The sequence below is a fragment of the Zootoca vivipara genome, chromosome 8, assembly GCF_965207765.1.
Source record: "Zootoca vivipara chromosome 8, rZooViv2.hap1.1, whole genome shotgun sequence".
NCBI classification, from domain to species: Eukaryota; Metazoa; Chordata; class Lepidosauria; order Squamata; family Lacertidae; genus Zootoca; species Zootoca vivipara.
Window position 1 is genome coordinate 60,969,523 of NC_142591.1, and position 12,542 is coordinate 60,982,064.

The 12,542-nt window shown below is 43.8% G+C and overlaps 1 protein-coding gene across 1 annotated transcript in view; it reads right to left on the reverse strand.

Annotated features, from left to right (window-relative positions):
- The window catches only part of RMDN1 (regulator of microtubule dynamics 1), a 19,818-nt gene continuing 7,276 nt past the window's right edge, over positions 1 to 12,542 (reverse strand). The window contains exons 5-10 of the mRNA XM_060277719.2: positions 11,452 to 11,541; positions 7,106 to 7,161; positions 4,584 to 4,671; positions 3,982 to 4,012; positions 3,279 to 3,412; positions 1 to 1,293 (exon numbers count right to left, since the gene is read on the reverse strand). Coding sequence (XP_060133702.1) covers positions 1,255 to 1,293; positions 3,279 to 3,412; positions 3,982 to 4,012; positions 4,584 to 4,671; positions 7,106 to 7,161; positions 11,452 to 11,541 — 438 coding nt within the window. The 3' untranslated portion in view covers positions 1 to 1,254. The remainder of the gene's footprint in view (positions 1,294 to 3,278; positions 3,413 to 3,981; positions 4,013 to 4,583; positions 4,672 to 7,105; positions 7,162 to 11,451; positions 11,542 to 12,542) is intronic.

The following is a 12,542-nucleotide window of genomic DNA, read 5'->3' on the forward strand; positions in this document are numbered from 1 at the left end:
TAAGGTGCTCCATATTGTGTTTAATGGCAAATGTTCCTTAAGTGTTTGCTGCATCTTTAGAGCCTGTTGAAAGGCTCTGAAAGAGGTCTTTATTATATAAGAAGCCACAGTAGGAAAACACAGTTCACACTTTTAGGGAACCAGTTTATTTACTGCATTGATACAATGCCTTCCTGCCAAGGCACCCATGGTGTTTTACAATTTAATACTAAAATAACTGATAAAAAAATGAAGTTGGTGAAGGGGAAGGGAGAAATCCACTGGAGCGGGATCTGATGTTATCTCTGCCTGCTTCCCTCATTCTCTTGATTAAGGTACCTCCTCTCTGACAACAAGGAAGCAGTAGCTCATTCTGCCAAACCCCAAAAGGTTCAACAAGTGTTACGGAGTCTATCAAAATTAACCCCAAAGAGCGTATACTTGCTCCCCAAGGGTAAAGAATACCCTTAGAAATTGCCATGGGCATGTATTTCTCAACATACATCACTCCAGGAGTTCCTAGTGTTGCACCCATGGGTACAGTTTCACCCTTGAGGTCTTCCCCAGCGCTCATGAAGCCTCTGTCCATCTCACACCCTCAGTGATGAGGGTAGTTTCCTTTTTTCCCATTTGAAAAGTAGAAAGAGCAGCAGGAGGAAGGTAGAAGCATGACATTCTTATGCACTTTCTCCTTACGTTCTATTAAAGGCTCACATTAATTTTACTGGATCTGATACCCATATCCCTTCGAAAACATGCTTTCTGTCTCTTTCCAGGGTAGTGAGTGATAGAAGTGATCCATGGTACTTACTCAAAAGCCACAATATGTCCATGGGTCTTAAAAAATTGACAGGCCCAACATTATTCTTTATATTAGGATTTTTAAAGGTGGTGTTGGGGCTCTGAAGAAGATAATGATAATTAGGCTGTTCTTTTCCCAAGATACTAGCTACCGAGAGTTCAGCTCCAGCAAGTGAAAAACGGATTTAGAAGCAAAGTATAAACAATTCTTCTAAGAAAATTTTATAACTGTTTTTGATTGGAACAGTATATTTTATACATATCCCTTCCATCTCCTGCAATATATATTTCACACAATAGTCAATACATTATAGAATGTCCTCCAGTTAAAGATGTGGCCATTTCCATAGCACCAGGCCTGTTTTATGTGTTTGATTAGTAAATAATAATAATAATTTGTACCCCACCCATCTGACAGGGTTGCCCCAGCCCAGTAAGTAGATCATAGCAACACACAATATTTCAATGATCTTGTCACAGAGAATTTAGCAATTCCACAGCTTCTTTATGTACCTGAAATGAAAAAGAGATGAAAAGTTCAATAGTGTCTTCCCACCAAGACGCAGCCATGCCCACAATAGTGTCTCGGTTAGGGATGGATTTCATCTGCCCTCTGGGAAGCAGCAAAGCAGGAAAAGAGAGTTGTGGGGCAAGTGTGTGATTGAATTGCCTTTCTCAGTAAGGACATCAAAAGAGAGGGGGAAAGGTCTCAGCAGAGAGGTATTGAAAATATGCCAATAGTTGTCAATGCATTTTCCAACTGTACTCATGCAATTCATGGGGTACTGTTGCATTTTGAAGCTGGAGGCTCTGAAGGGGCACTTTGCCATTCAGTTGTGCACAGGCATTATTGCATTCTTCTTTTAAAACAGGGATCTTTCTACCTTCTGCACAGATAAAAGGTGTGGGAGAATTCCCCCACCCCCACCCTGCTGGAGACATTTCCCCCCACAAAGTCTCTGGAGAAAATGGAAGGTGAAACCTAAGAGGAGTTGCTAAGAATTAAATATATACTCCTCTCTCCATGGCAAGTAATTCTTACATATCTTTGATTGTGTGCGATTGTGAAATCTGACTGCCCAGACAGCTTTCCACTGGTGTAATGCTTGGCTCAAAAAAGGAACCCCATCCCTTCCTTTAGACTAGAGCCTAACGTTTGACATTAGTTGGAATTCTGCAACTATATTTTTATAATTGAGCAAATGAATGCCAAATACATCTTGCTGAAGCCCTACAAGTGAAGATCTGCATTTTGTGTGTATGTGGAAATTGAGTGCAAAAATACTAACAGCTACAATAGTGATTAGTGAGAGCTCCAGATGACAGAGTTGCCTTCCCTTAGCCTGTGAATCTGTTCCCTCTGCAATGCTGTTCTTTTCTTTTTTGGGGTGCTACCCATTTCAGCTTAGTAAGCTTATGCAAAATACATTAGATCTGCCCACTTTCCTCCAATCACTATTGCTCATCAAGGGCACTGGATTGAAGAGCCAGAGTAGCTGAGCAACCATTTGTCATCTTTATTTCTATGAACAGAAGATCCTGCCTTAATTTGTAAGGGAACCACTGAGGTAAAGTAGACTGCACTGGCTGATGAAGACCTGGGTTTAAATCTCCGCTTCTCTATGAAACAGAGCAACCTAGGTCAGTAAACATTTCTTAGTGTAACCTCACAGAATTGGAAGAAATCTTAATCTGTTCTCTCCTGAGCTCCGGGGAGGAATGACTATACAGTATACCACTGTGATGAGAATAATAACTAAACTGTAAGATTTATGGCTTTCTAATCAATTCAAGCTCCCTCCCGTGAAAAAAGAAATTTCATCCTCGTAGTTTTAAATTCAGCTTCTTGGCAGGAACACTTGAAAATTTACTTAAAACTATACGAACATTGGGACCCAGGTGGCGATGTGGTTAAACCACTGAGCCTAGGGCTTGCTGATCAGAAGGTCGGCGGTTTGAATCCCTGTGATGGGGTGAGCTCCCGTTGCTTGGTCCCAGCTCCTGCCAACCTAGCAGTTCGAAAGCACGTCAAAATGCAAGTAGATAAATAGGAACCGCTACAGCGGGAAGGTAAACGGCGTTTCCATGTGCTGCTCTGGTTTGCCAGAAGCGGCTTTGTCATGCTGGCCACATGACCTGGAAGCTATACGCCGGCTCCCTCGGCCAATAATGCGAGATGAGCGCGCAACCCCAGAGTCGGACACGACTGGACCTAATGGTCAGGGGTTCCTTTACCTTTACCTTATACGAACATTAGGTCAGTTTAAAAACACTGCTAATACTCCCCTAATATACTTTGATGAATTGTTAGCACACCAAAGGCAAACAATTTGATGACATGTTTATATAGCTTTTTCATTTGGAACACTTTATTTCTAAGCACATTCTGAATATTCTGCCCTTTGAGCATAATGGGAGTAGGTTCAGAGTATGCTGTGACTCACTCTGCAAAAATAGGAGTTTCTTTAGCCAACAGTGACAATGGCCACAATGCTTACCTGCTTATCCTCCTCTGTGTGTGACAGCCGTTCTTTGGCCTTTGTTAACCACAAAAGGGCCATTTTCCTGTTGTTCAACTTCATGTATGTCTTTCCCAAGAAGAGTAAGTTCTTACTATAGAAATTTGGCTCAACTGCACAAAACAGAAAGATTTTTATATAATATAATATATAATATTTTAGTCAACAACATATTTGAGAACACCGCAGTGATTTCTGCATATGCACTTCAGGCAATACTAACATGGCCAATAAGGTTTTTGCTTGGCTGGCTATTGCATATAAGCTGCATCAGTTAACCAAAATGTGCTAAGAAATTTTGCAGGTGGTTGGAATAGATGATCCCCGGGGTCCCTTCCGACTCTAAAATTATATGATTCTATTATTCTGGGAAAGGAAACAACTTTCCTCCTGCTTTAAGCTAGAAACAGTCAATTTCTACTTTCTTTCAAAACTAAAAATTGACTCGGATTCAATACAGCACTAAGCAACTGTCCTGTGGGCACAAGGATTTAAACTTGATCAATGGTACTTCTCCCAAATCTGTTCCGGAGGGTTGGTTTAATGTCTCAAATATTTCTGAGGTTCATTATGAATAGTAAAGCCTTTCACACTTGTTCCTGACAAGGTTCTACTTTGGTTTTTAATTTTAACGGTCCATGCACAAAGGATACCATGTACTCTACAGTGCTACGTAACTTACCATCTTCAGCCTTCTGGAAGTAACGTAAGGCCTGCAAAATATTGGTATTAAAGTTAAGAGTATGGCTGAAAAATAACCTGAAATAATCAAAATCCCTCTAGCAGTGGGCTAAAATATTTTAGGGAATAACCCACTGTACAAGGTAATTGCTATGTTTACGAATCCATTCTGTGAAATGGGTGTGCGCTTCAAGTCCTGCCCCCCATTATACATTTTTAGAAGAACATAATTATTTACAAAATGCAGTTTTAACCAGATGTAGGGAACCTGTGGCCTCCACATGATGCTGGACTCTGGCTCCCACTGGCCCCAGAGTCAGCAAGCTCTCAGGGATTAAGAGAACTGTAGTTCAACAACACATGGAGGACAGCAGATGTCCTATCCCATGATTTAAACCCAATTTGTTTTGTTAAACAGCTGTCATGAATATAGCTACGTTTATTTTTCAAAATCTCAGGTTCTGTGATACTGAGATCAGTATGTTCATGTTTACTGCACGACAACCTTACAGTTTAAGATGAGTGTCACCTTCCTCGTTCAGTGCTTTAATTATAATACAGTAACCAAGAAAAACCCATTCATAGGCTGTTGGGGTACCATACCTCTTCATAGGTGGAGCTGGGTGGCGTAGAAAATAAAGCTGCAGCTATTTTGCTCTGATACCATGGCATGTCAGCAAACGTATAACACCTGCAAGAAATGCAAAAGGATGTTGTGTACTTTACACTTTGACATTCTGTATGCATGTTTGGAGAGGAGTATATATTAATCTCCAAAGCCCACATTATTATTACACACACACACACACACACACACACACAATATCTCTCTCTCTCTCTCTCTCTCTCTCTCTCTCTCTCTCTCTCTCTCTCTCTCTCTCTTTCTCTCTCTCTCTCTCTGTTTTCATTCACTTTTAGGTCAACAGAACTATACAACCAACAAAGAACATCACAACACATTGGTTGACTCAACCTCCTACAAGAATAAAAGTTATAAATTATCTCAAATGTCCGTATTGGTTCACTTCAGTAGATCATTCCACGAGTTCAAATGACCAATAGTTCAAAATTTGACTACAACTCTGCCACATATGAAAATAAGACCCTTGAATAAGACATTATTAGTCATGCAGGACAATCTTAAAGGTGTGAGATACCATCTATGAGGAAGCTTTAATGAGGTTCCCCTCATTTTAGACAACACCGTTTTTAAAGGTAGTTTTCCATAGAACAATCCATTGCTCTTTAGCACACACAAGATGTTCAGTTTCTATCGGATTTATACATTACCGAAACTATACTTTTAGATGACAGGGGAACACAAACAATAGTATTTTTTAAAACGGTGGGAGTTCTACATGTCTGAGCAATCACCTCTGGCTTCAACGCAAAGCCCATATTATTGTCTACCTGAAATCACATGAGGCCAAACACTCTACTAGGCTAACCCTCCAAGGTTGCATCCCAAACAGATTAATTCAGTGTAGCACAGTGTGTCACAAAAACAGAAAGAACGTAGCGGGCAGCTGCAACCAACTCAAACAAATAAAGGCTACCCCACCTATTTTCTACAAGGGAAGTTTCAAAGTCCAGTGTCAGTAATCAGCCTGACCTAAGCAAAAATTATTTCTCAAACCCCCAAAATAAAAAGAACACAGGCATCTCCCCCTCATAAGGCTAGCAACTGGCTCAGGGGGATATTTAGAGCAGGAAAACGGGGCAGGAAAACACCTCCAGATTAAACAACAACTCGTATGCCTACTTTTCAATTAAAGGCAAAGAAGTCCAGGAGAGTCAGGCAGATATCTCCATCATGTGCAGGCATCCTTTCCAGGCTACAAGGAGGGTCTCCTCACAAGTTGGAGGCACAGAGGGAATTTGTTGAGGCTCTTCAGGTCTCTCACCCCCCTCCCACTCATATGTGCGGTCGCAAGTGATCTGAACGCACCTAAGTTTGGGGGGGGGGGGAGTGCCTGTAATTCTCGGTCAGGCTGCTTCAAAATGTTTCTGGACATCCATGCCTTCTCAGCAAGCATCAGAAGAAAAAAGAATAAAGACAAAAGCTCCCAATCTTGCCCCCCTTTCAAGGATTTGATCAAAATTGCCACATGGCCATATTAATGTCTTTCAGGGCAACAATTTGCAGGGCTTGTTGAGGGCCAAACAGGGAAGTGAATGCTAATGAGTTTTCAATTTCTTACGCTAATGAACAGAAATATTGAGCCACTTATAACCATTAAGCAGACCAGGAAGGAGGTAATTCTCCTAAGAGGATGACCAGAAACATGGGAAATCGCTAAAAGCAATTTAGGTCTCTCAACAGGATTAGGCAGCGTGTGGCAAAAAAATGTGAGGGAAAAAAAAAAGAGTTTTGTATGCAGTCTGACCAAAAAAAGCAATCCACGAAAGAAGCAGAACACAGCACGTTTCCTGACACTCCAGAATGGGAATGTTGCTCTTTTGAAAGTGGAAACTGAGCTGTGTTTGAAATGGTGCCCAAAACGTTTTGAAAAATGTTTTGGTTGCTGTTACTGTAATTTTCCCATAGTATTTATCTGTGTATTATTTTGAATACACTATTAAGTTTTCTATTTTCATTCTATTTTCATTCTAAACTATCTAGCTACAGAATTCCACAGGGGCCCAAATGGTAATGATGGGTGGAAATAAGACTTTTGTTTCCATCTAGAATAGTAATACAGCCATACCTTGGGTTACAGACGATTCAGGTTGTGTGTTTTCGGGTTGCACACTACGCTGAACCTGGAAGTACCGGAACGGGTTACTTCCGGGTTTTGGCAGTTGCGCTTTGTGCATGCGCAGAAGCGCCAAATCGCAACCTGCGTGTGCGCAGACACTGTGCTGTGGGTTGCAAACGTGCCTCCCACATGGATCACTTTCGCAACCAGAGTGTCCACTGTAATGCTTTGCAATGCCTTCTTGCAAATTTGTCTATATCGGCACGGTTGCTAATACAAACTTGTTTAATGGTAAGAGGGTGTTTTATAATGCTGTTAATAAGCCAGTGCCAAGAGAATCAGGTGGAATTTGCAAAGTTTATGTCCAAACATTTTGTATTTCATTAACAGCGGTGGCACAAGTATGATTTTGCTTAAAAATCTTACCAAATGCCCATAAGATGAAGTGATGTAGCATCCTTTGGATTCAGTTCTATCGCTTTCTGTCAAGGAAAGGCAACAAATGAAAGCCTATCAGGTATTTTTTTAAAACACTAACCCCATAGCCTCTATTGCTCCCACAATCACCCTTCCAACCTGTAGCAATGCCTAGATGATATTCCTGTACCTTTTGCCTGCCTGAAGAAAACACTGCATTTTACATTTAGGTTTCTGGTGAAATGAAATACTGTATCCTATTTGTTCAATAGGAACAGGTTTAAGGATTTGGATTTGGTGGACAGAGTGCCTGAAGAACTATGGATGGAGGCTCGTAATATTATACAGGAAGCAGCAACGAAAACCATCCCAAGGAAAAGGAAATGCAAGAAAGCAAAATGGCTGTCCAACGAGGCCTTACAAATAGTGGGGGAGAGGAGGCAAGCAAAATGCGAGGGAGATAGTGGAAGATACAGGAAACTGAATGAAGATTTTCAAAAAATAGCAAGGAGAGACAAGAGGGCCTTCTTAAACAAGCAATGCAAAGAAATAGAGGAAAACAATAGAATGGGGAAAACCAGAGATCTGTTCAAGAAAATTGGAGATATGAAAGGAACATTTCGTGTGGTTGATGGCCAGACATCTTGGAGAGTGAAATCAAATGCGCCTTAAAAAGCACTGCTAATAACAAGGCCAGTGGAAGTAATGATATTCCAGCTGAACTATTAAAAATTTTAAACGACGGTGCTTTTAAGGTGCTACACTCAATATGCCAGCAAGTTTCGAAAACTCAGCAATGGCCAGAGGATTGGAGAAGATCAGTCTGCATCCCAATCCCAAAGAAGGGAAGCGCCAAAGAATGCTTCAGCTACTGCACAATTGCACTCATTTCACACGCTAGCAAGGTTACACTCAAAATTCTACAAGGCAGGCTTCAGCAGTATGTGGACCGAGAACTCCCAGAAGCACAAGCTGGATTTTGAAGGGGCAGAGGAACCAAAGACCAAATAGCAAACATGCGCTGGATTATGGAGAAAGCTAGAGAGTTCCAGAAAGACATCTACTTCTGCTTCATTGACTATGCAAAAGCATTTGACTGTGTTGACCACAGCAAACTATGGCAAGTTCTTAAAAAATGGGAGTGCTTGATCACCTCATCTCTATGTGGGACAAGAAGCTACACTTAGAACTGGATATGGAACAACGGACTGGTTCAAAATTGGGAAAGGAGTACGACAAGGTTGTATATTGTCTCCCTGCTTATTTAACTTATATGCAGAATTCATCATGCGAAAGGCTGGACTAGATGAATCCCAAGCCGGAATTAAGATTGCCGGAAGAAATATCAACAACCTCAGGTATGCAGATGACACAACCTTGATGGCAGAAAGTGAGGAGGAATTAAAGAACCTTTTAATGAGGGTGAAAGAGGAGAGTGCAAAATATGGTCTGAAGCTCAACATCAAAAAAACCAAGATCATGGCCACTGGTTCCATCACCTCCTGGCAAATACCGTGTTTCCCCTATTTTAAGACGTAGTCATTTTATAAGACGTAGCAGGATTTTTACACTTTTGCGGAATTAAGCCATACCCCGAAAATAAGCCATACCCCGAGCCAGCGGAACCCAGCATGCCGGCCGCGGCAGGAAAAGGAGGGCTGCTGGGTTGGTGCCCGGAACTGGCTACTGCTGCTGCTGCAGCAGCGCCACTTAGAATGAGACCGCCGAGCGCCCCAGCAGCGGGACCGACAAAGTGCCCAGCAACACAGCACGGAGCGCCCCAAGCCACAACAGCAGGAGGAGGAGGATTCAAAGAGCTATAGAACACCGCTGGGTCCCGGAGACTCAGGGCGCTCCGCGCGCCGCCTCCTCTTTCTGCCGCGGCTCGGCACCTGGAACTGGTTGCTGCTGTTGCTGCTGCTGAAGCGCCGTGCAGCTCTCTATCCGTCCTCGCCCTCAACTGCTAATTTCTCCCTCACACACGGGCGGGGGGGGGAGAAACAGGAGGAGGCACAAGCACCGCGCGCTCGGCCCTCTTTCGGTGCTCGCGCTCGCCGAGCTGTTGACCTGAAGCACAGAGGAGGCATGCACACGCACGCAAGAAAGGATGGGTGGGGGGAGGAGGAGAGCAGTGTTTGTGACACGCTCGCGAAAGAATGGCTGAGCAGCCGTGCGCACGGAACGGTGTCTCTCCCTCTGTGTGTGTGTGTGAGAGAGAGAAAAGGCGGGGAGCGAGGAAAGGAGACAACTGGGGCGGGGAAGAGGAGGAGGAGGAGGCTTTCCGCAAGGCGGAGGACTGAGAGACACTACCAAACAGGAAGCGCTGCCACCGAGCCAGGAGCCGCTCCGCGCTTCCCTCGGCAAAAAAGGCGCGACCTGCAGCTGTCACAAAAGCCTCCCCGAGCCCAGCTGACTGGCGGCTGTCAGAGCGCAGACAAGGAAAAGCCTGGCGAACCGCTGACAAGCGGGTTCAAGCCGCTTGTCAATGGACTCAACAAAGGAGGGGGAGGGAGTGGAAGTCTCTGCACACAACAGCACCCCTCCAAAGGCGCCACAAGCCAGCCCTAAAACTGGACACGTGGCCTGAGGCGCGCGTAAATGGCACCCTGCCGCCCAAATACCGGTAGCTGGCGGCGGTTAGAGCGCTCCCGTTCAGAGCGCTAGCCTAGAGCACGGAAAACATGGCAAAAGCTTAAAATTAGCCCGGCCACTAAAGCGCTCTCGCTCCCAGCGCAAGCAAACGGAGCGTTCTGGACTGCTCCCCCTTCAAGCAGCTAAAAAGCCGCTCGACGAAGCCTATGCAACCGAAAAAATTACCCCCCCCAAGGCGCGCACCCCCCAGCAGGGAACACGCAGTGAAGGTACGGCACTAGGAGGATGAGGGGGTGGGAGTGGGGGTGGGGAAGGGTTAGGGTGGGACAGGGCGGGGATAAGAAGGGATTAGGAAATCAAGGAAACACAAGGGAAACGACGATCCAGCAAGCCTCCTCTGGCTCCCAGAGGCTCGGGGCGCTCCGCGCGCGCTGCTGGGCGACAACCCGGCAAGCCGCCTCCTTGTGTTGTAAGAAGACTAGACTCAGCAGCAGAATAGAAATAAATGCAAAACTGCTTGAACACACCAAATATTTTCCTTATTTTGTGTATCACTTTGCATCTTACTTAAGACACCCACCGAAAATAAGACACCCTGTGGTTTTTTTGAGGAAAAAAGTTATAAGACGGTGTCTTAAAAAAGGGGAAACACGGTAGAAGGGGAAGAAATGGAGGCAGTGAGAGATTTTACTTTCCTGGGCTCCTTGATCACTGCAGATGGTGACAGCAGTCACGAAATTAAAAGACGCCTGCTTCTTGGGATAAAAGCAATGACAAACCTAGACAACATCTTAAAAAGCAGAGACATCACCTTGCCAACAAAGGTCCGTATAGTTAAAGCTATGGTTTTCCCAGTAGTGATGTATGGAAGTGAGAGCTGGACCATAAAGAAGGCTGATTGCCGAAGAATTTAGAATCGTTTTTGAATTATGGTGCTGGAGGAGACTCTTGAGAGTCCCATGGACTGCAAGAAGATCAAACCTATCCATTCTGAAGGAAATCAGCCCTGAGTGCTCCCTGGAAGGACAGATCCTGAAGCTGAGGCTCCAATACTTTGGCCACTTCATGAAAAGAGAAGACTCCCTGGAAAAGACCCTGATGTTGGGAAAGATGGAGGGCACAAGGAGAAGGGGACGACAGAGGACGAGATGGTTGGACAGTGTTCTTGAAGCTACAAACATGAGTTTGACCAAACTGCGGGAGGCAGTGGAAGACAGGAGTGCCTGGCGTGCTATGGTCCATGGGGTCACAAAGAGTCGGACACAACTAAACGACTAAACAACAACAATTTGTTCAATAATATTTAGCCTATTACACCTTTGCGGTAGATCAATTATTAAATTAAGACTGCTTTGAGTTAGGCTTATTATTATTCCTCCACCAAACACTGCTCGTTAAAGGGGCACTGTTCACATTATGGTTTAAAGGTTAAATTTAAGTCCATTTGCTGTAGTAATCCTGAGGAATATATGGCCTCAAACACATTCACATCCTTTTCAAAAGAGCATTCCAGATGCTCAGTCTCTTTCTCGCACATTTACTTAAGTTTAAAGGTCTTTGTTTATACTGAGACCACCTGAAAGTTTAAAATGGCTTGTATGCCTGGTCCTTAAATTCACTTTTGTAAAATGTGTCGAACTAGTTCCCTGTGTTAGAGCAAATAACAATTTCTCCTTTGTGCTGTGTTTAAGTCCGGAAACATTTCTGTGATATGCAAAACACTGAGCAAACAGACACAAGACAGGAAATTTAATTTTACATACCTGGAAGTGTTCCTTGATAACAAAAGCATTGGCAATTTTTTTCTTTATTCCTTCATAATCTCCCACATCACTGAGGCAGATTGCATACCACTAAATATAAAGGAGAGGTACATAACTGAACTGCTATTATTCTGCATGTTAGGAAATACAAACTCTGTATCTGTTTTTAAAATAATATATGAAAATATTTAGTTCAGTAATTCTGCTACGATTTAAATCACCAGTCACAGTTATTTTCAAGAGGATGAGTTTTCCCACTGTTACTGCTGTTGGGTTTCTAGAAATTTAATCCTAACGAAGTTCAAATTAACTGAAATAGGCCCATTACCATTACTTATAATTTTATTTATTTTGAAAAATCTACAGAAATTGTAGCCATCCCCTTTCTATTACTATATGGCTGGGAGTAAATACTTATTAAATTGTTCTGTCTAGTTTACTATCAAGGAACAATTGGGAGGGATCTCATCTGGGGAGGACTGGGAACTTGGAGAAAACCTCAATATACCCGAAGAGCCGTTAAGCAGCCAATTCACCCCACCACATTACTCTAGATCAGGCACCCCCAAACTCGGCCCTCCAGCTGTTTTGGGACTACAATTCCCATCATCCCTGACCACTGGTCCTGTTAGCTAGGGATGATGGGAGATGTAGTCCAACAACAGCTGGAGGGCCGAGTTTGGGGATGCCTGCTCTAGATCCACTTACACACACACACACAGAGAGAGAGAGAGAGAGAGAGAGAGAGAGAGAGAGAGAGAGAGAGAGAGAGAGAGAGAGAGAGAGAGAGACCCTATGGGAGATACTGAACTGGCAAAGGAGCACTCGTCTGGCTGAAAACAAACTTAAGAACCAGAGGACCATTCAGAAAGAGGGGTCTACCGTGTTTCTCATATTTTAAGGCATCCCTACAAAATAAGGCATGGCAGGATTTTCCTGAGGTGGAAAAATATAAGGCATACCTCGAAAATAAGCCGTACCGGGTGGTGGAAGAAGGTCTGTGGCAAAGAAGGGTTGCTGCTGCCGCGTTAACCCCCGAGACCTGGCTGCAGCCTCAGCGCGCAGAGCGTGCAGCCCCAGAACCCGGCTGT